The sequence below is a fragment of the Mesocricetus auratus genome, unplaced genomic scaffold (assembly GCF_017639785.1).
Source record: "Mesocricetus auratus isolate SY011 unplaced genomic scaffold, BCM_Maur_2.0 Super-Scaffold_100081, whole genome shotgun sequence".
Taxonomy (NCBI): Eukaryota; Metazoa; Chordata; class Mammalia; order Rodentia; family Cricetidae; genus Mesocricetus; species Mesocricetus auratus.
Genome location: NW_024429237.1, coordinates 1852269 through 1879092, shown reverse-complemented (window position 1 = coordinate 1879092; position 26824 = coordinate 1852269). Strand labels below are relative to the sequence as shown.

Below are 26824 nucleotides of genomic sequence, written 5' to 3'. Positions count from 1 at the left end.
AGTATGGAAAAAACTGAAAGGAACCTTCGGTATTCCCAACACTGTGGTCAACACGACGAAAATATGATCACGGAAGTGTGAAGCAGGAAATACACCCTGGAGGACAATAATAAGGTTACACCCCAGCAAGGGTTTTGAAAGCCTGGAAGCAAGGCAGTCTCAGTACAGACTGCAGCAATGCGGGTAGCGGGCTAATGCATTTGAACTATGGCTTTTCCTGCGCCAAAGCCACGGGCCCCGGAGCTGCCGCAGAAACGGTTGAAGACGCTGGACTGCGGCCAGGGAGCAGTGCGAGCCGTGCGATTTAATGGTAAGTGTCTTCGTCTCCATCCTGGGCCTTCTGCCTCCTGAGGCTGGAGGTCCTGTAACCCCCTCCTGCTGCTCCCCAGTGGATGGCAACTACTGCCTGACGTGTGGCAGCGATAAAACCCTGAAGCTGTGGAACCCGCTGCGTGGGACGCTGCTGCGGACGTACAGTGGCCATGGCTACGAAGTGTTGGATGCAGCCGGGTGAGCACGAGGCCAGACTGAGATGAGGAGCGCAGAGGCTAGGGTCGGGAGTTGATAATGACCTTCCCTTTCCTGCCCGCCAGCTCCTTTGACAACAGCCATCTCTGCTCTGGTGGTGGGGACAAGACGGTGGTGCTGTGGGATGTGGCAACTGGACAGGTCGTGCGCAAATTTCGGGGCCACGCTGGAGTGAGTACAAGCCAGAAGACCCCATTAACGTGTGCATTGTGGAGATCTATATTGGCGTGTAGGTGGTTCGAGGAAGATCCTTCCATTACTGTCTTTCCCGTGTGCCCAAGAACCTGTTCACCTCCCTTACCAGTAGCATGTGTCCTTGCTCTAACTTGAACGAGTCTCTCCTTTATCCCAGTCTTCCAAAAAAAAACCTCCTCTAAGTAGTAATTCCTGTTTCTCAGAAGGTGAACACCGTTCAATTTAACGAAGAGGCCACAGTCATCCTGTCTGGTGAGTCTAGGGTCAGGACAGCTAGAAAATGGTTGCTGCCCAAGGAGCCAAACCTGACCTCACCTTCATGTTGACCTCACAGGGTCTATCGATTCCAGCATCCGATGCTGGGACTGCCGTTCTCGGAAGCCTGAGCCAGTGCAGACGCTAGATGAAGCCAGAGATGGCATATCCAGTGTAAAGGTGTCAGACCATGAGATCCTGGCGGGGTGAGTAGATCCAGGAGCTCATTCCTGCCCTGGTGCTCTGGAGATCATAGTGGTCATAGCTTGTTTTTCTGAGACAGGGTCTTGTGTAACCCAGGATGGACTTCAATTCCTAACCCTCTTGTCTTTACCTCCCAAGTGCTGAGATTATAAGAGTGAACCACGGTGTGAATGGTGGCACATCCCTTTAATCCTAGCACTCAGGAGGCAGAGGCATTTGGATCTGAGTTTGAGGCCAGCCTGGTTTACATAGTTGAGTTCCAGGATGGCCAAGACTATGTAGAGAAATCCTGTCTTGAATAAAAAGGTGTGGGCAGAGAGGTGGCTCTGGGCTTAAGAGCACTGACTGCTCTCCCAGAAGACCCAGGCTCAATTCCCAGCACCCACATGGCAGTTCATAACTGTCTGTAACTCCAGTTCCAGGTGACCAAACACCCGTGACAAAACATGAATGTGTTGTGCCCAAGTCTCAAGGATCCCCAAAGAGACCACCAATCTTGAGTTACTAGTGAACAATTTTTATTGTCATCTTGTTCCCTATGTAAGGGAGTTTTCTTTTGACTTAGCATCTCAACCAGGGAAAGGGGACAACGTATTCTTTTTTGTGCTACTTCCTGCTGACTTTGGGGTGCCATAGTCAGGGGTCCAAGCAGGCTGAATTGTTAGTCAAAAGCAAAGCGGGAATTTGGGCAGTGGGGATATTTATCAGAAGCATCTGGTTGGCAGACTCTGTTGAGGAGACAGGGAGGGTTCACATTGCCTGGACCCGTTCACATCCACAGCAAGTCCAGAGCTCTCAGTCCTTAGGAGCAGGCTGTGGTCAGCAACTGATGCTTGGATGCATCTGCCAGAAGCGGAAACCTGTTTGAGATATGTTTAAACTGGGAATGGAAGTTAAAACGCAATCACAACTCTTAGGTTTATAGTTTTAGTGATCAGGAAGGGCAGGAGTCCCAAGACCAGAGGAGAAAATCCCATCCTCAGGAACAGACAGGTGGGATAACAAAAGCTGTACTTATCTGGAGTCTTTGACCTGTGAGGAGTGGATCTAAGCTTTATGACTTTTGATCCTCTGAAGCCTATATCAACTTTATTACACAAAAGGGCATAAAAGTTTTAGACATATGAGCATTACCAATCTGTACTGAAATAGAAAAAGCAGATATTGGGTATCTGTAAAACAGCAGTAAGACTTATACCTTTGAGCCCTAGTAAAAACAGATTTGGGTTAGAAGCATGTACATTTTCCTTCTGTCCAGAGAGCCAGGTATGAATTGGACAGAGGTGTCTTTGGCCTGATGAAAAGCCCTTTAAGTTTATATTTAGATGACAACCAAAATAAATCTAAAAACCTTGAGCTTATGACTGACCAGCAGGTAGTCACTGTTTGATCAGCTTACCATGACTTTATTAAATGTGAGTTCAAGGCCAGCCTGATCTACAAGAGTTCAAGGCCAGTCTGATATACAAAGTGAGTTCCAAGACAGCCAGGATTGTCACCCAGAGAAACCCTGTCTCGAAAAACAAAACATTAAAAAAAAAACCACTGAACCCTAGCCTAGATCTGTTTTGTTTTTTGAGATGGGGACTCAGTATATAGACCAGGCTAGCCTTGTGGCAGTGCTCCCAGCTCTGCCTCCTGAGTGCTGAACCTCAAAGCCTGGCCCAGCTCAGATAACATTTCATTCTGTAAATCAAAATAAGGATCCCAAAAAGCTGAGCATAGAGGTTAGTTTTGTTAACTATGGGAGATGGGGAGATGGGTCAGTAGTTAAAAGCATTGGCCTCTCTTCCAAAGAAACCTGATGACTTACAATTGTCTGTAATTTTGGTTCCAGAGGATCTGATCCCCTTTTCTATCCTGTGTAGGCACCAGGAATACATATGGCACACAAACATACATTCAAGAAAAACACATAAGAAATTTTGAAGTAAATAGAATAGTGTATGTGCATCTGTATGGAAGGGGCAATGTGTACTGGTGGGGGTATCGGCAGAGGTCAGAGACATTAGATTCCCCTAGAGCTGCTGCTGTTGGCAGTTGTGAGCTACCTGATGTCCCCACTCAGCTTTTTGTTGTTTTTCAAGACAGGGTCTTGGCTGTCCTGGAACTCCCTCTGTAGACCAGTCTGGTCTGGAACTCAGAGATCCGCCTGCCTCTACCTCCTGAGTGCTGGGATTGAAGGTGTGCGCCACCACCTTTTTCTCTTTCATTTAGTAGTGTGTGTACAGGCTCATGTGTTGCAGTCAGAGGACAAAGTCAGTTCTCTCCTTTAGTATGCTGAGGCAGGATCTCTCTTGCTGTTGCTGTCATACTAAGTACTCCAGGCTAGCTGGCTCTTGACTTTCCAAGAGCTTCTTCTGTCTGCACCTCCCATGTCCCCACCAGAAGTGCTGGAATTTTAGATGCCTGCTACTTCGTGCAGCTATCTGGGTTCCCGAGATCAAACTTGGATGTCAGTCTTGCTTTTTCCCCCGCTGAGCCATCTCCCCAGCCTACAGATACCATTTAATTTGTTTGATGACATGGAACTTTGTTGTGGTTGACTCCACGTTGTGGCCCAGAGCTCAAGAATTTAGGCTAAAAAAAAAAAAGGCCGCCTATGCCAGTCCACATCTCTCTTTGGCCATACCTGGTTGGCTACTCTCATCTTCAAGTCCCACTTCTGATGTCACCTACGTGGTCTTCCCTTGTTCAGCATAGGCTACTGAATGATAGAAGCTTTGCCGGCTCTTCCATTGAAAGAGTTGCAGTTCCCAGTATGAACTGCCTAGCAGGGCCAGACAAAATATTCATGCACACAGGATAAAAATAAATCCAAGAAATAAAAAAAATTTATGTAAACAAATAGAACCATGAGCCAGGCATTGTGGTACATGTCTTTAATCCCAGTACTTGGGAAGCAGAGACAGATGGATCTCTGAGTTTTGGGCCAATCTGTTCTACATAACAAGCTCTAGGCCAGCCAAGACTTCATAAAGACCCTGTCTCAAAAAACAAAATTACACAATGCCAACTGTGGCAGGTATGGTGACATACATCTCCCAAGCATTGAGAAGGCCAAGGCCAAGGACCAAGGGATAAAGGCCAGCCTGTCTAGAGTCGGCACACCTTTGATCCCAGCTCTCATGAGGCAGAAGCAGGCAGACCTCTGAAGCCACTCTGGTCTACAGAGCAAATTCCAGGACAGCCAGAGCTAAACAAACAAACTCTGTCTGGAAAATAAAACAGGTAAATGAATAAATAAAAGCAGGAGTACAACTAATCTAATCAACGGGTACAAGAGGAAGTTATTAGACAGTAGCTTTCGATGCAGAAATGATAAGATTGCTCACAGGGAAGGCCTAGTCAGAGCAACCTTGGGTGGATAAGCCGCCTCATGGTGAGCTGGAGGGAAAGCCAGCACTTGTCCCAAGATGAACTTGGCAGGTGCCAACAAAGGCCAGATGGGAGAGGCTGAAGGAATGGTAGGAACACGGTTCAAAGGAATGCAGGAGGCATTTGAACATTTATTTTTCTTTTTTGTTGCTTTGTTTTGGTTTATTTGGGGTTTTTCTGGGGGGGAGGTGTTTTGGTTTTTTTGAAACAGGGTTTCTGTATAGCTTTGTAGACCAGGCTGGCCTCAAACTCACAGAGATTCACCGGCCTCTGCCTCCCAGCAAACATCTATTTTTCTAAGGTAGTGAAAGGCTGTGTTTCTTTGAGGGAAAGATTGGCACAAAGTGGTTGTGCTTTGAAAGTTTCCTGGTAAGCTAGATGTGATAGGACACCTGGAACCTAGCAGGAGTTCAAGGACAACCTCAGTCACATAGTAAAAGGAGACAAACCAGGACTAGATGAGATCCTGCCTCAAAAAAAGCGACAGTGAGGAGGCCAGCATGGGACTGATCTGGACCGCCCAAATGTGAGTGTCAGCGAGAAGGCCTGGGCAACCTATGGGGCCCTGAGCTGTGGATCAGTGTCTATCCCTGGTATACAAACAGTCTTCGTGTGCCTATAGCACAAAGAGGGATGCTCTCTCAGCCTGGACTCTTAGGGGAGTGCCTGGACCCTAGTAAAATGACAGACTCTAGATATCCCCTATGTGGAAGGATTTGGGAATAGGGTGGGAGGGTGGGGGGGAAGGGGAGTGCGGGAGGAGGGGAGGGAGAGGGAACTGGGATTGACATGTAAAACAAGCTATTTAAAATTAAAATAAAAAATGATAAAAAAAAAGCGATGAAAGCTTCTTGGTGGGCTCGGGCATTGGAGATCACAGGCAAACGCCTTCCTACATATGAGAATAAGATGGAGTGGTGCTGGGAGTGGGGAAGGGATTACACCCTGAGGACACAGTTGCTTTGGTATCTGTAGCATGCTGGTTTCAGGATCTACCAGGGACAGCAAACTTTAGGCTACTCTAGCTCTCTGTAAAATAGCTTGCATAGAACCTGTACATTCTGATACATGGTTGTGGTTTTGTTGTGGTAAGGATGGAACTCAGGGCCTTGTGTATGCTAAGAGGCCAGCCTAGTCTACAGAGTTGAGTTATAGGACATCCAGGGCTACACAAAGAAACCTTGTCTTGAGAAACAGATGATAGGCCGGGCGGTGATGGCTCACACCTTTAATCCCAGCACTCGGGAGACAGACGCAGGTGGATCTCTGTGAGTTCAAGACCAGCCTGGTCTACAAGAGGGAGTTCCAGGACAGCCTCCAAAGCCACAGAGAAACCCTGTCTCGAACCCCCCACCAAAAAAAAAAAACAGATAATAACCTTATAAGAATAGTCCTGTGTGGATGTAGAACCCAGAGACAAGTAGAGTTGACTGCTGTGCCAATCCAGATCTAGAGAGCTCTGGATGTTTGGAAAAGAGGGCAAACCTTTGAGTGCGACCAAGTTGTTCCCTGGACCTAAGTCACAAAACAGGAAAGCATCTTTCCCTTGCTCACACTTTCCTAGATAGCCAGAAATGCATAGGGATACAGGCTGCCCCCAGAGTGGAAGGCTGCAATGCTTCAGGCTGGATCTACCTTTTCTTGCAGCTCCGTGGATGGTCGAGTGAGGCGCTATGACCTAAGGATGGGGCAGGTCTTCTCGGACTACGTGGGCAGTGAGTGTGGTCCCGGGGCCCAGCAGGACAATCAAGGCAGATGATGGGGCAGGCAAGAGCACCCAGATTCACCTGCCTGCCATACTCTCCCAGGCCCCATCACCTGCACCTGCTTCAGCCAGGATGGTCAGTGCACGCTCGTATCCAGCCTGGACTCTACTTTGCGGCTTCTAGATAAAGACACAGGGGAGCTGCTGGGCGAGTAAGTCTCCTTGATTGGCCTTTCCCCCTCACCCTACTTCGGAGGCTAGGAGGAACAAGCCCCCCTGATTCTACCCACCCCTCCTGCTAGGTATGTTGGCCATAAGAACCAGAAGTACAAGCTAGACTGCTGCCTGAGTGAGCGTGACACACACGTGGTCAGCTGCTCTGAGGATGGCCAGGTGCTCTTCTGGGACCTGGTAGAGGTGAGCCTTCCCCTTCCACTCCTTGCCAGGGCATCAGCTATGTTTTACCTCAGCCACTCCCAGGTCTGAAAAGAGCAGTAATGTTAGGTATTTGAGCTGGGACCTCTGGCGTATCAGTAGGAGTGGGTTTCACTTTGTAGCCCATGCTGGGCTTGAATTTATCCTGCCTCAGCCTCCCAGGCTGGAGTTGGAAGGAGGAAGGAGGGAAAAGGACTTGGAGAAGGTGGTGGCTGTAGCTGGCTCCAAGTCAGACAGGGCTGGGAGTGCCAGGCTGAGCTACTGAAGCAAACCCAAGTGAGAGGAGCCAGTGCCAGCAACAAGCCTGGCCTTGTATCGCCGAGAAAACCTGATCTGCATGTGGGCTTCATAAGGCTTTAGACCCCGGATCCTGACATGCCCCAGGTAGGAGATGAACCATTAGTTTAGTGAGATCAGGGTTCTAGGACCTCCAAGAAGGAGATATCAGTGGTTGGGGCCCAGTCAGCAGAAGTAAGCTCAGTAAGAGGACTGGGAAAACCATGGAACCCTGGAGACCAGCTCCTGCTTTGGATACTAAGGTAGCTGGAACAGTCTGTCAGCTTCTCAAGCTCCTGACTAAAATTAACCTGGAAGGGCACACAAAAAGTTCACAAAGTACTAGGTTAGGAGCTATAGTATTGTAACTATAGGGTGACAATCATTGGATCTGCCAAGTAGGCCTGCTAGCGCCCAGAATGTCAGGGAACAGTGAGACTCAGAACAAGACGTGCCTGGAGCAAGTGGCGGCCAAGAAAGCAGAACAGGCACTTGTGGGGTCTAAAGGCAGTGCCAGGAGGGTCTTCTGGACGCAAAGTGAAGGTTGGGCATGTAGTGCATGCATGTAATCCCAGCAACTGGGGAGGCCATGAAAGACACTGAGTTCCAAGCCAGCCCGTAATCCCAGCACGTTACTGCAAATAAAGAAAGGTTTGTTGAGTCGAACAGTGGTGGGGCAAGCCTTTAATCCCAGCACTTGGAAGGCAGAGGTAGATGGATCTCTGTGAGTTCGAGAACAGCCAAAGCTGTTACAGAGAAACCCTGTCTCAAAAAAACAGAACAGAACAAAAAACAAAACATAAAAAAGAAGTATTTGCTGCAAGTTTGAGGCCAGCCTGGGATTGCAGAGCCCGTTGGTTTTCTGTTTGTTTTGTTTTTGTTTTTAAAGGAGGGTAAGAGTGAGTGAGGTGTGAGACTCCCAGGATACTTAGTACCTGGAGGTAGAGCTCCAGAGGGGTGTAGTTTGTCCAGGTGATGTCTGTAGTGTATGAGAAGCCATCATAGGCCAGGGGTGGAACACAGTATTAAACACTTGCCTAGTATGTACAAGCCTTGATCCCTAGCACCCCAAAAAAGGCGGAAACATTCAGGTGGAGCCACAAGGAAGACTGGGCCAGGACCCTTCTATGTCCAAGGCTAGGAGTCTGGGCGGAGGGTGTGGCTTGGTGGCAAGATTTGCCTAGCATTCTCAGCACCAGCAAAAGAAGTCAGGGAAGAAGTGACCGCAGGCTTCAGGCTGCATCTCAGGGAGATAGCCTGATCACTAGTAATTGCTCCCCACCATTCATTCCTTAGGGTGCCCTGGCACTGGCCCTGTCCGTGGGTTCTAGTGTGGTACAGTCATTGGCTTACCATCCCACGGAACCCTGCCTGCTGACAGCCATGGGGGGCAGCATCCAGTACTGGCGAGAAGAGACCTATGAGGCAGAGGGTGGAGCAGGCTGAGGCTTAGGGATGTGACACCAAGCCAAAGGACCCACACCAACTCAGAAGACACAACAAAGACCATTTATTCTAGAGATGCTGCTGACCAAGAAGTGTATGGGCCCAGGGAGGGGCTGATATGTAAAGGTAATAAATAAAGGTATAAAAGGAACCCCAGCCTTTACCAATCTTCTTAGTCCTCATTCTTCTCAGCTGTAAAGGCATCTGCCTTTTGGGCGAATGTCTTAGCCACCAGCAGGGGGAAGACCAGAGAAGCATCAGCATAGACCTGCAGGGAACCTGGGTGAGCCATGGACCCATGGCCACTGCCCATGGACTCGCCCTAGGCAGACAGTTTCTACCTTAACTGGCTGTGCATCCATCCGGATCTTGCCCCAAGAGACAGCCTCATCTGGCCGGGCTCCCGAGTCTGAACCATCAAACTCTTGGGCTGTGTTGATATAGACAGCATAGTCAGCCCCATTCCGCTGTGGGCAGAGGAGAGGCTGGTCAGAAGCCACAGACAGATACCAGAACCAAGGAGGATGGAGTATGACACAGAGGAAGGCCCTGAGAGCTTCTAGGAAGGGCCCATCAGTGCCTGAAGTTACTGGGCAGGTGAGATGGTCCATGTTTCCAGCACAACCACCTCTGGGTACAAGCTGTCCTCCAAAGCCAAAACGTACTACTTCTGAACACCTGTGTGGCAAGTCAGTTAAACCACAGGCAAAGTAAGAACAGTTTATAGGACTGGAGAGATGGCTCAGTGGTTAAGAGCATTTCATGCTCTGACAGGAACTGACTTCAATTCCCACAAGTCAGGTGGCTCACAACCACGTGGAACTCCAGCTCCAGAGGATCCAGTGCCCTCTTTTACACTCTTGTGGGCGTGCTTTACTCACAAGTGTGCATAGGCACACATGCATACACATAGTTAAAAATAAATCACCTTCAAGCTATATGTCATCACATTTAAATCGTGGACATGATTTCCTTCTAGGTTCCTGCCCCAAAAGGTGTGTAACTATCTCAAATTTTAAACATAAAACAACAAGACACCAATCCATTACACTGGTGTCACCCAGCATTTTCATTAAGGGACATTCGAGCCAGCTGTGCTAGCATGCCTGTGGTTCCAGCTACCCGGCAGAGCAAAGCAGGAGGATCCTTGATCCAGGGGAGTCAAGACCAGTCTGCATAACAAAATGGGCTGATCACACAGAAAAATCACAGAGAGTAGCCACGCTGTAGTCAACACCCTGTGCTCAGCAGTAGCTGCAACCAACCATCTGCAGAGGATAAACCTTTTCTTCCCTCAGACCCCTCACTGTCACCGCACAGCCACCAGAGGGCCTCTGCAAGCTCCCGAGTGCTATCTGTCCTCAAGGCCCCAGGCCCAGCTAGCACAGCCTCCAGGCTTTTACCCCTCCACCCTGCTGTTCCTTGGCCACCTCAGCTGCCTCAGGGCCTTTGCACTTGCCGTCTCTCTCTGTGATGCTCTTCTCCTCGTCTCCTCGTGCATAACTGCAAGGCCTGTGAGAGGCACCTCTTGAACAATGTCTGCTCAAGGTCACCTTCTCCAACACTCCCTGACACTCCCTTTACTAAACGAGCGCTCCTTTCGAATTACAGCATTCCAGATCGGCCCTGAACTGTGTGCAAGCCATCCTCCTGCTTCGTCTCCCGAATAGCTGGGGCTATAGTCACCTTGCCTGACTGACATTACTCATGTTCTCAGGAGTACTGTTGCATGTCTTGCATGTCACTCATTACAGTCTGACTGCCCCGCCCCCAACATAACTCCAAAGAGGACAGGGACTCTGGCCCTCTCGTCCACTGCTGTGGTCCATGACTAGCGTGCCATATGTCTGCAGCAGACACCTGCCGAGGGCCACCCCACTCACCATGAGGTTGGCGTTGGCAATGTGGTGCTTGACCATACCTCCACCAAGGATGATCATCCCAGAGCGCTTGGCGAAAATAGCCTGCGTGTTGATGAGTCGCAGGTCTGAGAGAGAGGGCTGAGGTCAAGCGTTTGGCCTCCATGGGCCCTCCTCCCTCTTCTCCCAGGGCCTCAGCACCTCACCTTCAACGATGTCCAGAACTAAGCCTGGGTTTTTGTAGGAATGGAAGAAGATCATGTCACCCAGTGAGCCATCTGTGAGTGCAGGACTCAGCACAGGAATGTGGTTCTGGTGTGGAGACAGGACCAGTTAGCTACAGCTCAAGCCCAGAAAAACTGGTCCCCAACCCGTAGCATCCTTCCCGCCTTCCCTCCCTACCCGAAGAGGCTGTTTGATTTCTCTGGTGGACAGGCAGATGAGAGGAAATTGCACATGCCTCTAAGACGGTGTCTGGCACACTGAGGACTGGTTCATTATTTTCCACCCTTGAATTCCACTGTCTCTGGGTCAGGCCCCAGTGAGTCAAGCACTACACCTAAGTGGTCCCAGAGTAAGGGCACAGCTGCGATATCAGACCCCTTCATCCAACAGACAAATTACCTAGCCTCTGACTGACATGCCTCAGCTAAGTCTGGGAAGACTAAGAATAATTATAGAGACTCCCAGGTGGCTGCAAAGACAAAACAAGTCAGCACATGCCAAAGCCTAGGAATGTCATCCCTACCAACCCACCTTATGGGCCCAATAATACACAGACTCTGGGTTGTTGATCTCCTTGCCAAGACGGGAGATCATCTTGGAAGGTGTCCACTTCACACCCTACAAGGAAGAGAACATCCGTATTAGCCCATATGTGTCTTATGGCTCCACTATGCAGGTCCTCCTGAACCCTTCCAGCCCTACCTCCGTGTTCTGCTCCAGCACCATCTGGTCCAGAATGGGCATGAGCCAGTCCTCAAACTTGCAGTAATTATCATTTGGCACCAGCAGGTTCCCAATCCTGGGGATGGGAGGCACATGGGCATCAGTCCCCAAGACCCTCAGTCCAGCTCCCCTGCGCCCAACACTACTCAGGCCCCACCTGTTGATCCCATTCTCCCGGAGTTCCTTCCCACTGAGGCTGAACTCGCCGAGATAGGTGGGTGCCAGGCACTTGATGAGGTCTTCTTCCACACCTCCAGCAGTGGTCACCAACACGTCCACCTGTAGTCACAGGCAACAACACGGACCCGCCATCCTAAGCTGCAGTGCTACCATCAGCCTGAGCTCATCAGACCCAAAGCATGCAACAAAAGCCTCTCAAGTGTGTTCCTCTGCTTAGAGCAGACCCACAGCCAGAAAAAGTGGCACACCCCTGTGGTCGCACCGGTGACTCAGCAGACCTTCCACAAGAGCAGCAAATACTCCGAACCTCTGAACCTCTGCAGACCCTCTTCATTTCTCTTAAATGAACAGTAACCTAGTATCCATTAGCCCAAGCTGGCTGAGGCACAGACCTAAGGTGGACTCACCATGTTGTGCTGCACAAGGTAGCGAATGGTCTCACGGATGCCTGAACTGATGAGGTTGGATGTGTAGCCCAAGAAAATGGTGCACCCTGTGAGTGGGCGGCGGCTCTGCGTCAAGTCTTCGTGATGGTCTTCATCCAGTGCTAGCGGCTCCAGCTTCTTCTCAATCTGCGCATGAGGGAGGGCACGGAAAGTTGCACTGACCTCGGTCAAGGAACCCCAGGCGGACTGGATTCCAGAGTTTGATCGGACTCACGGATGGATACAGGACTACTTCAAAAGCAACGCACAACCGCTGTGCAGATGCTGGCCCTGCCTTCCCAGTCCAGGTCTGTCACTTAGGGTTTGTTCTCTTTTAGGAACCACACAGTTTCTTTTCAAGTCTCCTTCCACTGGGAAAAGTGAATCCAAGGCTCTCGGGCGTTAAGCAAGTCCTACGATGCCCTTCTATTAACCCCAATCTCTCCCATCCCAAAACGCAAATTTACCAGGACCCCGCCCCGTCCAGACACTCGGGCGAGGATCCGCGCGGGCGGCCCCGCCCTCCCGTCCCGCTCCCGGGCGGCCCTGAGCCTCACCATGGCGTTGACTTGCTGCACCGCGCGTCCAAAGTTGGTAGCCTGGAATCCGGTGGTGCCGAAGGCCTCCAGAAGTGCGTGGTAATCTACGCCGCGGTTGAAGTCGTAACCTTGCACCTGGGCACTCTCGGGCGGCAATGCCGAGCTGTGCTTGAGCACGGCGGCCAAGGCCGCGGCGGGCGCCGCCCCCTGCGGGGTCCCCTCCATGCGCCTGCGGCCGCTCTCAACTCACCACAGCCTCTGTGCCTCAGGACCCGCGGAATCTCGCTCAGCGTGGTCGGCCCGAGTCCAGGAAATGGGACTGGAGAGCCTGGGGGCGGGACGGGGGAGACCGGAAGCTATTAGTCACGTGCCCCTGGATAGCGCCTGCAGTCCTGGTAGCAGCCATTTTACTCCTGTGTTCCGTACACTGCGCCGGGAGTCCCTGTAAACGGACTCAGCTTAAAGCAGATGAGAGTTGTGTGTCCAAATGTTCATGTCCCCTATGAGCGAGATGGTTATTCCCAAACAAAGCCCTTAGACAGGATTTAGGGCATCAGGGCATAATGCGTCAGTTGCAGCCTCTCGTCAAACGGAAAAGTATTCCTTTTCGTGCCTCCTCTTCTCCCTCTCCAGCCCCAGCTGCCCCCTTCCACTGAACCATGGGTCCCTCGTGGGAGGCAGGCATGGCTACTGTCTTTTTACCCCAAGAAGTGACAGGCACCTATTAATTCTATAATCTCTGTAGCGTACACTAAATAGTGCTTTGCTGGGTAATGAGATTCAACGATTCAGTGAACAAGACCTCTGCCCTCCTGATCTTTGAATGATGAAACAGAAAATTGTGGTTAAGCCAGGCTCGGGGCACACACCAGCCAGCAGTTAAGAGGTGGAAACAGGAGAATCTCAGGTTCCAGACCAACCTGATCTATAGAGGAGACCATGGCTCGACCACAGGGACGGTGTGGCAAAGGGAATAGCTGTAAGCGTTTCGTCGGGATGGGTCAGGACAGGATGGAACAGGAGTGAGTGGGTCAGGTATTCTGGCACTCGGGAGTCACAGAATACCCAGTGTTACACAGCTCAGGTGGAAAGGTATCCTGGAGCTCGGGAGCCAAGGATACTGAGTGTTACACAGCTCAGGTAGAAAGGTATCCTGGAGCTCGGGAGCCAAGGACCACCACGGGTTGCAGTAAGCTTGGCAGCTTACAGCCTTGCCTCAGAGAAAGGCTTCTCCGGTGTGTCAGCTCCGCTCCGGCAGGACAGGGTCTTCCAGCTGGGGATGTTCGCCTAGTGTAGCAGTTTTGCTCCGCAGGAGGTTTCTCGGTGAAGTTGCTACAGTTCAGCTGTGCTCCTGGAGAGCCGAGAGCGGAGAGCAGGGAGCCGGGCGGGAGCAGAGTGTAACAACTCCGCTCTGCCAAGGAAGGTTTCCCGGGCAAGTGTTACAGCGCTGCTCGCTCTGCTCTGCTCTGCTCTGCCCAGGGTCGCCTCTGCTCGCTCTGCTCTGCTCTGCCCAGGGTCGCCTTTGCTCTGTCGCAGCCGCAAAAGAAGATCTTCACCCGAAGCTCATCCAAAGGTGTTTATTGGAAGACAGCTGGACCAGCCAAGCTGAACATACACAGGGTTTATATAGGGGTTCCTGGGGTTGGGGAAGTTTTTCCAGGGTAGGGATTGGTCCGATTTCAGTGCTGAGCTCAGATTGGCTAGAGCTCTGCTCCGGGATTGGTTACTTTTTTACACAGGATTAGGGTCAGATTTGGCTCTGGTTTCAGGGCCAAAGTGTGTTTCTTTCTCTGGTCCTTTTTAGCCTTTTGGCTCCAATTTTAGGGTCAGGGTACATTTCTTTCACTGACTCTGATTCCAGGGACAAAGTGTGTTCCTTTGGCACTGGTTTTAGGGTCAGGGTACATTTCTTTGGTTGTGGTTGCAGGGCCAAAGTGTGTTTCTTTGGCTCTGCTCAGGGTGTGTTTCTTTGACTGGTCCCTTTTCCCTACAATAGCTGTCAGTAAAGCCCTTGCTTTGCAAGTATGGATTGGATGTGTGTGTTCAATTCCTAGAACCCAATTAAAAAAAAATGGCTGTGTGGCTCTGGAGTAGTAGGGACTTGTAGGATGGCTCGGTATCCAAAGGCACATGGTAAAAGGAAAGTCTCAGACTCCCAAGCACGTCATGCATGCACATGCTCATACATGCACAAAATAAAAGGTTTGGGGACCAGGAGGATGTCTCCCGAGGAATGACACCTGAAGTTGTCCTCTGGCCTACACACACACACACACACACACACACACAATATGAAGGTGGATGGAGGGGTTGGTAACCTTACCAGAAAGGGTGATTGGAGAAAAATGCCAAACACATGGCCAGAAGACCTAGAAAATTCCTATTTAATATAAAGATCTCAGAGACACTACTCCTCCAAAGATGCATAGACAGAGGCCCTCTTCAGTACCCTCCTGTATACTGCTAGCACTGCCTCTGGGGTGGCATGCAGAAGGGCAAAGTGGCTGAGTTCCAGGTGAGAGTCTGATGCCCGCGCTCTCTTCTTCTACGAGGAACAGGTTCAATCTTGAGGGTAGATTATAGGTAGCCAGAGCTGCTCTGATTAAGCTAGTAATGGCTGTTATGCTCAGATAAACACTGAGTCACCAGTGATTTGCATGCAGAGGGCAGAGCCAGTAAGAACACAGCAAGAAGTTGACCTCAGGGCTGGTAAGATCACGACTCACTGGGTAAAAGCCATTGTCAGGAGGCCTGGCTACCTAAGTTCAATCCCCAAGACCCACACGGTATAAAGAGAGAACATATAACTGTGACTGGTCTGGAACTTGTTATGTAGACCTAGCTGGCCTCAACTCACAGAGATCAGCCTGCTTCTACCTCCTGAGTGCTGGAATAATGAATGCAATTTTAAAATACTTTTTAAAAAGCAGTTGATGAGCCAGGCGTTGGTGGCGCACGCCTTTAATCCCAGCACTCGGGAGGCAGAGGCAGGCGGATCTCTGTGAGGTCGAGGCCAGCCTGGTCTACAGAGTGAGTTCCAGGACAGCCTCCAAAACAATACAGAGTAACCCTGTCTCGAAAAACCAAAAAAAAAAAAAAAAGCAGTTGATGAAACAACAGTCTCTAGAGAAACCAAAACCAACACCTTCACCTCCAACCACCCAGCCAACAATTCCTGTTGTTTATATAATTCAGTCTGTGGTGTTTGTTGTCGCAAGGAGGGAGGGAGGGAGGGAGACAGACAACGGTGTCAGGGTAGTCCCTGAGGGATAAGGGGGCAGGATAATAAGAGGTTGGGTATGCTGGGAGTTTCTAGAGTCCCAGCTACTCAAGAGGCTGCAGCAAGCAGAGGGCAGTTTTTTTATTTTCTTGACGGTCCTTCTGTGGCCCAGGCTGCTCTCTAACAGTCTTCCCACCTCAGCCTCTACAGTAGCTTGGAATACACGTGGTGCCAGCCACCCCACTCCAATGTTGTTTGCTTTTGTTTTGTTTGAGATAGGGTCTTACTGTGTAGCCCAAGCCAGCCTCCAGAGTGACAGGGTCACAGGTGTGTGCCACACCATGGCCAAAACAGCCAGGGCAGGGCAGAGAAAAGCTGGCAAATGACACATGGAAGACTGTCCTGGTTCAGGCCCGTGAGTCAGATTGGGGAGGAAGACAGGTGACGTGAGCAGTAAGAGCAGGAACCAGAGAACTTCACTTAAAGGCTGATATGGCCAGGCAGTGGTGGTGCACACCTTTAAGCCCAGGAAGGCAGACGCAGATGGATCTGAGTTCAAGACCAGTCTGGTCTACAAAGTGAGTTCCAAGTCAGTAAGGGCTACACAGAGTACACAGAGAAACCCTGTCTCAAAAAACAAGCGAACAAACAAAAAAAACAAAAGGCTGATACGATGGTACCTGAGGCAGTTAGATACGGAGGCACTGGAAGGAAATGGGTGCCTGAGCGGCTGGGATGCAAGTCTGGGGATGGACACAGTAAGAGGTGTAACATACAAGTAATGTCAGGCCAGGCATGATGGCAAGGTCAGCCTGGGCTACCATAGTCACTTTGAAGACAGCCTAGGCTACGAGACCCCGTTAAAATAATTTTTTAATGGGGTGAGGGTTGGGCAGTGGTGGCCCACGCCTTTTAATCCCAGCACTCAAGAGGCAGAGACAGGCATGGACTTCTGTGAGTTCAAGGTCAGCCTGGTGTGAAGAGCAAGTTCCAAGACAGACTACAAAGCTACAGAGAAACTCTGTCTTGAGAAGAAGGAAGAAAAGAAAAAAGTCCGTTTGGAGTTCAGGGAGGAGCCCAGGTAGGGCTCACACAGCCTGCATGGGGAGGCAGACTCAGGGAGGGAGGCCTGCTGTCAAGTCCACAGACACCCAGCAGATAGGAGTCCCACATCCTCAGGCCTGCAGCCAAGCTGCCTAGTCCCTCAGGGGACCCAAGAAACATGTGACACCAAAGCAGCCACTGGGCCTCCTGGGGATCGGACCCCTTCGGTCACAGCAGCTGCTTCTGTTGTTGCCGGTGACATTTCACTGGGTCCTGGCTTCAAAGTCTCCACAGGGACTGGGAAGGGGGTTGAAGTATTGAGGCCAGTGTTGAGGAGGGAGCCAGAGTAGGGCAGCTGAGGCTACAGCAGGCAGCCAAGCGTGTTCAGGAGGCTTCAGCTGAGGTATCTGAACGTGCGGGAACCAGGAGTAGCCAGGGACCCAGGAGGACTTGCAGAAGCTTAGAAGTTCAGGCTTGCACAGCCCTGTTCACCTTCTTCCAGATGTCCAGCAAGGCGGCCACTGGCAGTGACATCGGACGAGCCCGCCGGGCAGTGGAGCAACTGCGGATGGAGGCAGGCATCAACCGCATAAAGGTAAGGGTGGGGCAGGTTTGGAGTGGGCACAGCTGGGCCAGGAAACAGGCAGACACCCAGATGTGGCTGATTTGGTTGGTCTGCAGGTGTCCAAGGCAGCCACAGATCTGCTGCAGTTCTGCACGGAGCAGGCCAAGACTGATCCCTTCCTTGTGGGCATCCCAGCTGCCACCAACCCTTTCAAGGAAAAGAAGCCCTGTGCTATCCTATGACCCCATGATAATGCTACTACCCTATGACCCTGAGTACTAGGGCCTCAATAAACATGACTGCTCCTGTGTTACAGCTTGTGTGTGCTCAAGCAGGAGGCTGAGGGACCACAGCTTTGGGGAGCAGCGCACACCTGCCAGGCTTCCTTCTAGCCTATTTGCAGCCACAGCCGCACCTACCTGCGCAACTAGAGCCCTGCATAGAGAGAGGCACACGATAGGGCCCCCTGCCCCATACCTACAGGCTGGGTGGGGCAGATGTCTGCTCCCTCCATACAGACCTACATTGGGGATTTGAGTCAGAGTCTACATGCCACATAGCCCACAAGCACCTCACTAAGTTAAGTCAGACCAAGTGTTCATGGTCCTTGAGAGCATGTACACACTGAGCAGCAGGCACCCCAGCCCTAACATGCAACCCCTCCCACTCAGTCACATGTACAACCCCAGTCACAGAACGTGGTCACACAAAGCTCACACTCCAGTTCCCAACAGTTGCACAGTAGGTCATTTATTTGTCCTTCACTCTCCTGTGGGAAAGAAACACCCAAATCCTAACAGAACAGGGATCATCCAGGTTTGGTGGTATACCCATTATCCCAACACTTGGAGACTTAGGCAGGAGGATCAGGCATTCAAGGCCTGTCTCAAATACATAGTGAGTATGAGGCCAGTATGAGACCCTGTCTCAACAAACAAAACAAAACAACGGAGGGTAGAAGGTAGCAAATAGCCCCCTGGGTGGCCAAAACAAGAATGTCACCTCCACAGGCACAGGTGTGGGCCCAGCCCTAGGGCTTCCTCTGCCACAGGCCTGTGGAGCAGGGCAGAAGCAGCACCAATCGAAGGAAAGCCCTCCAGAGCTGAGGCCTAGGTGCAGCCTCAGCAGGCAGTGTACATCAACACTCAGGCACTTCCATGTCCAGCTGTTTAGGCCAGCAGCCGCCAGACCTCCAATGACAGGCCACCAGAGGCAGCCACCACCACGTTGCCCTCAGCACAGATCTAGGGAGCAGTGACAGTGGAATTAGGAGATGGCACCGGTTCTTGGTAGGCCAGCAGGCTATATGGGGCAGGACCTTACCCCATTCAACACATTGTGGTGGCTTCTGGTACAGATGGTCCTGGGTGGGTCTGTGGGCACATGAACCTGAGAAGGGTAAGAGGTAGAGGTCAGGATGTGTGTCCTGGCCAGTGGTGGAGTCTGCATGGGTCAGTGTTCTTACCCGAATGGTCTTGTCAGTAGATGTTGTGTACAAAGTCCCCAGCGAGTGTTTGATCCCTGTGATCTGAGACTGGTGACCCACATCAAAGGACTAGGGGAGAAATAATGGGTGACACTCAGGTGGAGTTCTCCTACTGTTAGCCCTCCACACCCAAGGAGTCACGGGGGGAGAGGGGGTACAGACAAGGGTCCTAGCAGACCCGGACAAGCTGGAAACAACCATCTCTGTTGGCGAAGACGTGCAGCAGGCCCTGGTTGTCACCCGCCCAGAGCTGGGGCTCCTGGTAAGACATGCAGAGCAGATAGGAGTCCAGCTGTGGGAAGGACAAGGGAAAGAGCAGCTCAGGAACGGCGAGCTGGGCTGCAGTCCTCCTCGGAGCTACTGGGAAGGGCAACCCACCTGCAGCCGCTGCAAGACACCATTGGTTCGGCGGTCAAATACCACGAGGCTGTGGTCCTCGCTGCCTGAGATGATATGCCTGTCATCCGCCAGGACCGCTAGCACAGCACTCGAGTGCAGCCTCCGGCTCTTCACCAGGGCCAAGCCAGCTACAGTGGGATGACGGGCCAAGGAGGACGGAGGACATCAGCCTCTCAGAGACTTGGGCCCACCTGAGGATCTGGGCCACTGTCTCCCCTAGGGAAATCTTCTACCTTCTTGGCTCCTTACCAATCACTCTCCTCCCCTCAGCCCCCACCCGGATCCAGGACCTACAGGTTTTTATCCTTTCCTAGCCCTGCCTCCATGTCTCCTTCCAACCCCACCAGACTCTCGCACACACACAGAGCTAAGCACTTTATTCCACCCAAGACTAAGTCCATCTCAGGATCCCTTCAGTTTAATGGTGTAAGACGACTCAGTCATGGCTGCAGTGAGGACATAGCTCAGTAATAGCCTAGCAAACACAAGGACTTGACTTCTATCCCAGGATGGGGGGCAGGGGAGGTTAATCATCAGCCAGGCCTCATGGTGCAGTCCTGTAACCCAACTACTGAGGAGCCCAAAGGCTGAGACAGGAAGATTAATAAGTAGAAGCCAGCCTAAGATATAGAGTGTGTTTGAGGCTAGCCTGGGCAACATAGTCAATCTCAAAATGAGCAAAAAAAAGGAATACATTTCAGGGACCAAGCATTTGTTTAGCATGAGGGAGGTACTAGTTCAATCTCTAGAACAAGAACAATGGATCACAGAAACACAGAAAATACTTGCAGTGCAGACAGGTTATGTTATCCACCAATGGTCTTTGCTCAAATGACTCAATGTTTGTTTGTTTTAATTTTTTTCTGGTTTTTCGAGACAGGTTTTCTCTGTATTGTTTTGGAAGCTGTCCTGGAACTCTCTCTGTAGACCAGGCTGGCCTTGAACTCACAGAGATCCGCCTGCCTCTGCCTCCCGAGTGCTGGGATTAAAGGCGTGCGTCACCAATGGCCGGCTTGTTTTAATTTTTGAGATTCCTTTTTTATGTGTATGGGTGTTCTGTCTACGTATGTCTGTGCATGGCATGCATACCCTGCCCATGAAGGCCAGAAGGCAATGGATCCTCTTAAATTAGAGTTACAAGTGGTTGTTAGCTAGCATGTGGGTGCCTCCCACACAACCCAGGTCTTCTGGGAGGCCAATCAGTGCTCTTAATTGCTGAGCCATCTCCAGCTCCTGCACTGCCCTCCCCCCATCCCCAATGTTCTTTTCTATTGTTTTGTGTTTCTCTTGTTTTGTTTTTGAGCCAAAGTCTCACTGTGTATCCCTGGTTGGCCTGGAATTTACTGTGTAGACCATGCTGGTCTTCAACTCCCAGAGATCTGCTATCGTTTGCCTTCCAAGCACTTAAATCAAAAGCTCACCTCTGGGATCATAGATGGTCACCTTCTTGTCATAGGTACCAGTCACCAGGATGTCAGGTTGGTAGGAGAGGCACAGCACTGCCGCCTTGCCCCTGGGGACACATGGCACACAAGGCTGGGGTGATGGCTTGGGCAGGGCCCTACCCACCCAGGCCCCCTGCCCGGGCCCCCTCACACTTGATCTCGCCAAACTGCTGCCCATCAGCCTCCATGTCCCACAGCTTCACAGTGCTGTCCCAAGAGCCGGAGCACACACGGTGGTCCTGTGCTGCTAGCGACCACACCCAGCCCTGTGGGAGCAGGCACAAGTCACTTTGAGGGCTGTGTAACAGCTCATGGCTCTCTCCTCCCCAAAGCCCAAGAGGAAGCCTGGACCTTCTTGCTTTTGCAGAAGAGGATGCAAGAGATGAACAGATTCGCTCAAAGCCAAACAGCTTTTCCTTCCCTTGCGCCTACTTTCACAGACTCTTCAGTAACACACGGCTCCCATTACAGATGACAAAACCAAGGGTCAGAGGGAGGAGGCAAACAACACATCCCAATGTGTGAGGTTAAGGTTTGGGTCTGTCAGAGCCTGGTGACAAGAACATACATTCCCCCAATAGTTTCTAGAGAGACTCTCACTCTCTCAGTGCCCCTCACCACTCTCTTTGTGCTAGGATAGAATCCAGGACCTCAACACACTCTCGGCAAATGTTCTATCACTGAGCTACACTCTAGCAGTTTTCAATAGCTTGTTTTTGCACTTCTGCTCTTTGAAATAGTCTGACTCTGCAGTCCAGGCTAGTTTCAAACTCAGGACAATCCTCCCTGCCTTTAGCTTCCTGAGAGTGTTAGCACTACAGGCCTGACCATCACGGTCTACGTTGAGGCCCACATTGATGGAGGTTTGAGGCCTCAAACAAGCAAATTAAGCATGCAGGCTCAAGGGTTCAACAGTTATGAACTTTCAGAGGACACAGGTTTGATTCACAGCACCTACAGGGCAGCTCACAACCACCTGTAATTCTAGTTCCAAGGGATCCAATGCCCTCTCCCGGCCTCCATGTACACTTGGTGCACAGACATACATGCAACTAAAACACCCACATACATAAATTTTCAATTAAAAATAAAAAAACAAAAGTAGCTGGGCAGTGGTGGAGGCAGAGGCAGACAGATCTCTGTGAGTTTGAGGCCAACCTGGTCTACAAAGTGTGTTCCTGGACCTGTCCTTAAAAAAAAAAAAAAAAAAAAAAAGAAGAAGAAGAAGAAAAACGAAAGGAAGAAAATACAGAACCTAACTAGACAAAAAAAAAAAAAAACCTTCCTCCCTCATCAGTTACTATGTGTGGTGGGCTGGCATCTGGTCAACACATTCCCTGGCAAACTCTTTAAGAAAGGTACTGTAAGCCGGGCGTTGGTGGCGCACGCCTTTAATCCCAGCACTTGGGAGGCAGAGGCAGGCGGATCTCTGTGAGTTCGAGACCAGCCTGGACTACCAAGCGAGTTCCAGGACAGCCTCCAAAAGCCACAGAGAAACCCTGTCTCGAAAAACCAAAAAAAAAAAGAAAGGTACTGTAATATATGCTGTTTGATAAATGATGCAACTTGGGTGCAGAGAGGTTGAATCCCCTAACAACAACACACAGCCAGGATGTGCAACAGAGTGGACAAGGGCACACATGACCTTAGGGGTAGTGGAACTGTCCTTCATCAGGCACTTTTCTTTCCTTTTTAAAAATATTTTATTTATGTATGCATTAAGTATACAGACAGTATTCTTCCCGCATGTCTGCCTGCAGGCCAGAAGAGGGCACCAGATCTCATTAAGGTTGTGAGCCACCATGTGGCTGCTGAGAATTGAACTCAGGACCTCTGGAAGAGCAGCCAGTGCTCTCAACCTGTGAGCCATCTCTCCAGCCCCCATCAGCCACTTTTCATGAAAGGATAGTCATACTGAAGGCTAGCTGATACCCAATGGCAGCTTAGTAACTGTTCTGCAATGGGCTTCTCGAGGTATACCTGATAACTTATTGAGCATCTATTGTGTGCCAAAGAATAAATGTATGGCATATGTGTCTTAATACTTATCTATCCTCATCTTACCACCCATTGGACAGCGAAAACTTAACTCACCAATAGTTACTCCAACAGCACAGGCAGAGTCAAGTCTATGCAATCTGCTATCAAATCCCAGTCCCTGAGTTGCAGTTCCCTCCCAGCCTTTTTCATGCACCCCAAGATTGTTCACCTTGTGTGTGCTATTGCCCTGGGTGCCCAAGGCCTTCACCAGAACTCGGCTAGGTTCCTTTCCTAAATGTCGTAGGTCCCACAGGTTGACATTGCGATCTCGGGAACCTGACAGACACAGTGCCCCACCCTGGAAGGAGAGCATGGAGACAGATGTTGTAGAGGTTCTCCATCCCTTACCTCTCCTGGCCTCCCACCTAACCCTAACCCTAACCCTCACCTGGAGCAGCAACACTGCATCAATGGAAGCAAAGTGACCATCAGCCAGGCAGAAGTACTCAGCTCGCTGTCCATCCTCTGCCCAGCGGGCCAGGTGCTGCTCCAACTCGATGCAGGCAGTTGGCCAGTCAAAGTCCTCCTCTGTGGGGTACCATGAGCACGATAGTCAGTGGGCATCAGCTGAGAGAGTCCAGCCCTGGCTGCCAGGGAGCCCAAACTTCACCAGACCTAGATAGAATGACACCTGGATGCCACTCCCCACCCCAAGCAGGCAGACTCTGACCTTGCTATCCAATCAGCTATCTCCAGTACAGGACTAGGAATACTTACCCCAGCTCTAAGAAAGCTAAACTACACTTTCCATTCCACAACTGGAGCCCAGGTGACAACAGCCTCACCCTCGGTCCTCTCCAGGGCCTCAAGACTCACAACCCCTTCTGGCCTTAGCCACCTGACCCAGACCCAGAGACACAATTCTTAAACTTCTAACTGTAAACCAGGAAGCCACATTAAGACACAGAAGCCACCAGGCAGTGGTGACACATGCCTTTAATCCCAGCACTCACTTGGGAGGCAGAGGCAGGAGGATCTCTGTGAGTTCGAGGCCAGCCTGGTCTACAAAGTGAGTTCCAAGATAGGCTCCCAAGCTACACAGAGAAACCCTGTCTTGAAAAAACAAAAACAAACAAACAAAAAAGACAAACCAATGGAGTCAAGGGTAGAAGAAATAACACACTAGCTCTGCAAAGATGACAGGCTAGCCCAGCACTTCTAAGGCTAAAAGGAGGAGGATCAGGGGTACAAGGCAAGCCTGGGCTACATAAGAACTTGTCTCAAAATAAAGAATAAAATAGAAAAGATGGCCGGGCGTTGGTGGCGCACGCCTTTACTCCCAGCACTCGGGAGGCAGAGGCAGGTGGATCTGTGAGTTCGAAGCCACCCTGGTCTACAGAGCGAGTTCCAGGACAGCCTCCAAAGCCACAGAGAAACCCTGTCTCGAAAAACCAAAAAAAAAAAAAAAAAAAAAAGATGACAGGCTAGACACAGGTATCAACGATTACTGGTATAAACGATCCCAATTCCTAAATCCTGAGTCTAGTTCAGGTTTGGGGGAGACTCAGAACCTAGCCGGGACCAACATTCCAGGGATCAAGGGCTTTGTTAAGCCAGCTGCCGCTTGTGTCTCATACAAGAGCCTAAGGATTCTTTGGATGTATTCTCATTCCAAGTACAATCCAAAAAGTCCTAGAGTTATTCCCATCAGGGCTAGGGCCTTAGTGCTAACAAAGCCCAAACCGGAGAATCTTTGAATTCTAAGTTTAGAGATCCCAGGTTCAGAGCTTTGCCTGAGGAAGCCAAGTATCTGCCTTGTGGTCGATAAAAGATTGGGCAACTCCTGAAGCCTTGAAGCCTGCTCCAGAAGCTGTGCGTACCCGCAGACCAGGTCCCACCCCAAGCCAGACCTAGGCAGGAGTTGCTGCTCCCCGGGGTGTGCGTGCGTACCTTCCACCACTGGGTAGGGTGCACGTACGCGGCGCTGAGCGCGTAGCCTCCAGGTGACATGGTCACGCACGAGGTCGTGCAGTGCTTGGCACACGCACGGCAGGACGTGGAGCACGACCCGCGCATCCAGGTAGGCGCAGATCTCCAGCAGCAGCTCCGGGGGAAGGCTCAGCAGGCCCGGCAGGCGCCCGGGCGGGACTCTGGAGGCAGCCTTTCGCTCCGGCGCGTCCAGGGACGCGGAGAGCGTGGACTGTAGCGACGAGCGCCGCGGGGTCAGGCCAGGTTTGGGTGGAGTGAGCACGCGGGCTACGTAGGCCTCAGCCTGAATGTCAGGGTCCGGGTCTGGCTCGGGGTCCGACTCATCATCACAAGAGCGAGGATCCCCGCACCGCCCTGAGGGAAGCTCCATGGCGACAGGGTGGGTGCGGCTCTCAGGTTTGGCTACTACTGGGCCGCGTCCTGTTTCCTAGGCAGCGCGCGATCAGTTCCGGCGCTTGTTAGGTGACATCAGAAGCCACCGGAAGCGAGATTGCTGCTAGGAAGCCTAATGTCCAAACCGCAAGCTGGTCACTTCTGTCTGCGATTTTTTTTTTTAACCATAAGCAAGTTTCATCTCGAAGTCTTTTGTTGTTTTTAAGGATTTATTTTTACCTTTATCTGTTTGGGACCCTTTGAAGCTGGAGTTACAGGGCGGCAACCGCCTGGTGTGGATGCTGAAACCCAACTTGGTCTCTAGCAACACCAAGCGCTTTTAGACGTGGTCTCACCACGTGACCCTGGTGGCTTCGAGTTCGGTGCTCCGTCTGCCTCTGCTTCCCGAGTGCTGCGGCTAAAGGCGTGCACCACGAACCTGGCCCAAGCGCTTAGCCACCGGGCCGCCTTCCACCCCAGCCCAGTTTATGCCTTGTGCACATTTGGAGGCCGAGGTGGAGATGGAAGGGGGCAGGAGTGTCTTCTTCAATCTACATCGTAGGGTTTTTTTTTTTGTCCTGAATTTTATTCTGTGTGAGGAGTGTGCTGCTGTATACCACAACATACATATGCTGGTCAGAGAGCAACTCTGTGCGTCAATTCCCCTTCACCTTTAGGTAGGTTCTGTTGGGAATCAAACTTAGGTCACCAGGCAGCAAACACCTTTATGTGTTGACTAAATTCTGACTCCCATCATAGATCTTGAAACAGATTTTTCACTGATAACCATTTTTAGTAGGCTGACCTAAACAACCTGTAAGCTTTAGGATTCCATCGTCTCTGCTCCTCAGTGCTGGAGTTAGTTGCTCTTCTATTCCCAACATTTATGTGGGTATTGGGAATCCTAACTTAGGCTCTCAACCGCACACACTTTATTTTTAGGTTGAATGACCATGGCCCAGGAACATTGATGCAGGTTGTCCCAAATGACACTAGATCAGACACAGACATAAGTGGATAAATGGTAGGTCAGGATAATTTTGTCTACAGCGTACAGCTCCCCACAAACACAAAATTTTAATAGGTTTTTTTTTTGGTAATGATTTTATTCACGTTATGCATACAGTGCTCTGTTCGAATGTATCCCTGACAGCCAGAAGAGAGTACTAGATCTCATTTCAGATGGTTGTGAGCCATCATCTGGTTGCTGGGGATTGAATTTAGGACCTCTGGAAGACCAGCTAGTGTTCTTAACCCGAATCATCTCTCTAGCCCCAAACACAAATTTCTAATTGGCCATGTAGAACACTAAGTGCCTTTTTTTTTTTTTTTAATTTTAAGGGTCTCACTGTAGCTCCATCTGGTCTCAAACTTACTACACACACCAGGCTAACCTCAAACTCAAAAGATTCGTCTGCTTCTGACTTCCAAATGCTGCCATTATAGGTGTGAGTCAACATGTCTTGCATAAAAGGCTTTTTTTTCCTGAGAACTTCACACTGGTTTCATTTACAATCCTTCTGCTTCAGTCTTCCAAGTAGCTGGATTACAAGTGTACACTGTCATATTGTTTTTGGAGAGAGGTTTTTTTTGTTGTTGTTATTCGAGACAGGGTTCCTCTGAGTAGCCCTGGCTGTCTTAGATTTCACTCTATAGATCAGGCTGGCCTTGAACTCACAGAAATCATCTGCCTCTGTCTCCTAAGTGCTAGGATTAAAAGCATGTGTCACCACCTGGCCAGTTGTTATTTTAATAACTCCAAGAATTTTTAGCCTGCCCAGTGACCCAAAGTTGTGTCTGCTTTAAGGCTTTGCAGTAAGGTTTAATGTACAGCAGCCCTTTATTGGGTTATTAATCATGGAGAATATCTAATCACCAGAGTTCACACTCACCTTCCCACATTACCAAGATGGAAACAGGTTTCCTTGGTCCCTCAATTTGATCTCATGAA

General features: G+C 50.6%; 4 protein-coding genes across 10 annotated transcripts; 2 read left to right on the top strand and 2 right to left on the bottom strand.

The window, feature by feature from the left end:
* Window positions 1–64: 64 nt before the first annotated feature.
* Window positions 65–8573, top strand: Wdr83 (WD repeat domain 83). Its single transcript, XM_040736772.1, has 9 exons — window positions 65–310; window positions 390–510; window positions 594–699; window positions 927–975; window positions 1058–1184; window positions 6208–6275; window positions 6369–6477; window positions 6568–6682; window positions 8273–8573. Exons 1-9 carry the CDS (start codon window positions 208–210, stop codon window positions 8420–8422), a joined length of 948 nt encoding a protein of 315 aa, XP_040592706.1. The 5' UTR covers window positions 65–207; the 3' UTR covers window positions 8423–8573.
* Window positions 8464–12608, bottom strand: Dhps (deoxyhypusine synthase). 2 transcript variants are annotated; one of them, XR_005873483.1, is made up of 9 exons: window positions 12392–12608; window positions 11817–11981; window positions 11387–11508; window positions 11209–11305; window positions 11038–11124; window positions 10488–10593; window positions 10344–10409; window positions 8764–8889; window positions 8464–8690 (listed from the first exon to the last, which is right to left on the bottom strand). XR_005873483.1 is itself a non-coding variant. In XM_040736770.1 (9 exons), the coding sequence occupies exons 1-9, from the start codon at window positions 12596–12598 to the stop codon at window positions 8595–8597; spliced, it is 1110 nt and encodes a 369-aa protein (XP_040592704.1). In that variant the 5' UTR covers window positions 12599–12608; the 3' UTR covers window positions 8464–8594. The 2 variants fall into 2 exon arrangements, 1 of the variants encoding a protein (XP_040592704.1); XM_040736770.1 differs by having other exon boundaries at window positions 10306–10409.
* A 246-nt stretch (window positions 12609–12854) lies between these two features.
* Gng14 (G protein subunit gamma 14) lies at window positions 12855–17515 on the top strand. Of its 3 annotated transcripts, none has more exons than XM_013126155.3 (3): window positions 12855–13352; window positions 17140–17232; window positions 17319–17515. In XM_013126155.3, exons 2-3 carry the CDS (start codon window positions 17140–17142, stop codon window positions 17442–17444), a joined length of 219 nt encoding a protein of 72 aa, XP_012981609.1. In that variant the 5' UTR covers window positions 12855–13352; the 3' UTR covers window positions 17445–17515. The 3 variants fall into 3 exon arrangements, with proteins under 3 accessions (XP_012981609.1, XP_005087385.1, XP_040592709.1); XM_005087328.4 differs by lacking the exon at window positions 12855–13352 and adding an exon at window positions 16201–16674; XM_040736775.1 differs by lacking the exon at window positions 12855–13352 and adding an exon at window positions 16201–17040.
* Window positions 17516–17936: 421 nt separating this feature from the next.
* Window positions 17937–25026, bottom strand: Fbxw9 (F-box and WD repeat domain containing 9). 4 transcript variants are annotated; one of them, XM_005087327.4, is made up of 10 exons: window positions 24463–24996; window positions 22961–23100; window positions 22742–22870; window positions 20686–20798; window positions 20509–20600; window positions 19067–19215; window positions 18867–18980; window positions 18668–18757; window positions 18526–18591; window positions 17937–18446 (listed from the first exon to the last, which is right to left on the bottom strand). In XM_005087327.4, the coding sequence occupies exons 1-10, from the start codon at window positions 24869–24871 to the stop codon at window positions 18372–18374; spliced, it is 1377 nt and encodes a 458-aa protein (XP_005087384.1). In that variant the 5' UTR covers window positions 24872–24996; the 3' UTR covers window positions 17937–18371. The 4 variants fall into 4 exon arrangements, 3 of the variants coding, with proteins under 3 accessions (XP_005087384.1, XP_012981607.1, XP_012981608.1); XM_013126153.3 differs by having other exon boundaries at window positions 18526–18757; window positions 24463–25015; XR_005873482.1 differs by lacking the exon at window positions 17937–18446 and having other exon boundaries at window positions 18558–18591; window positions 18851–18980; window positions 24463–25026.
* Window positions 25027–26824: the final 1798 nt, after the last annotated feature.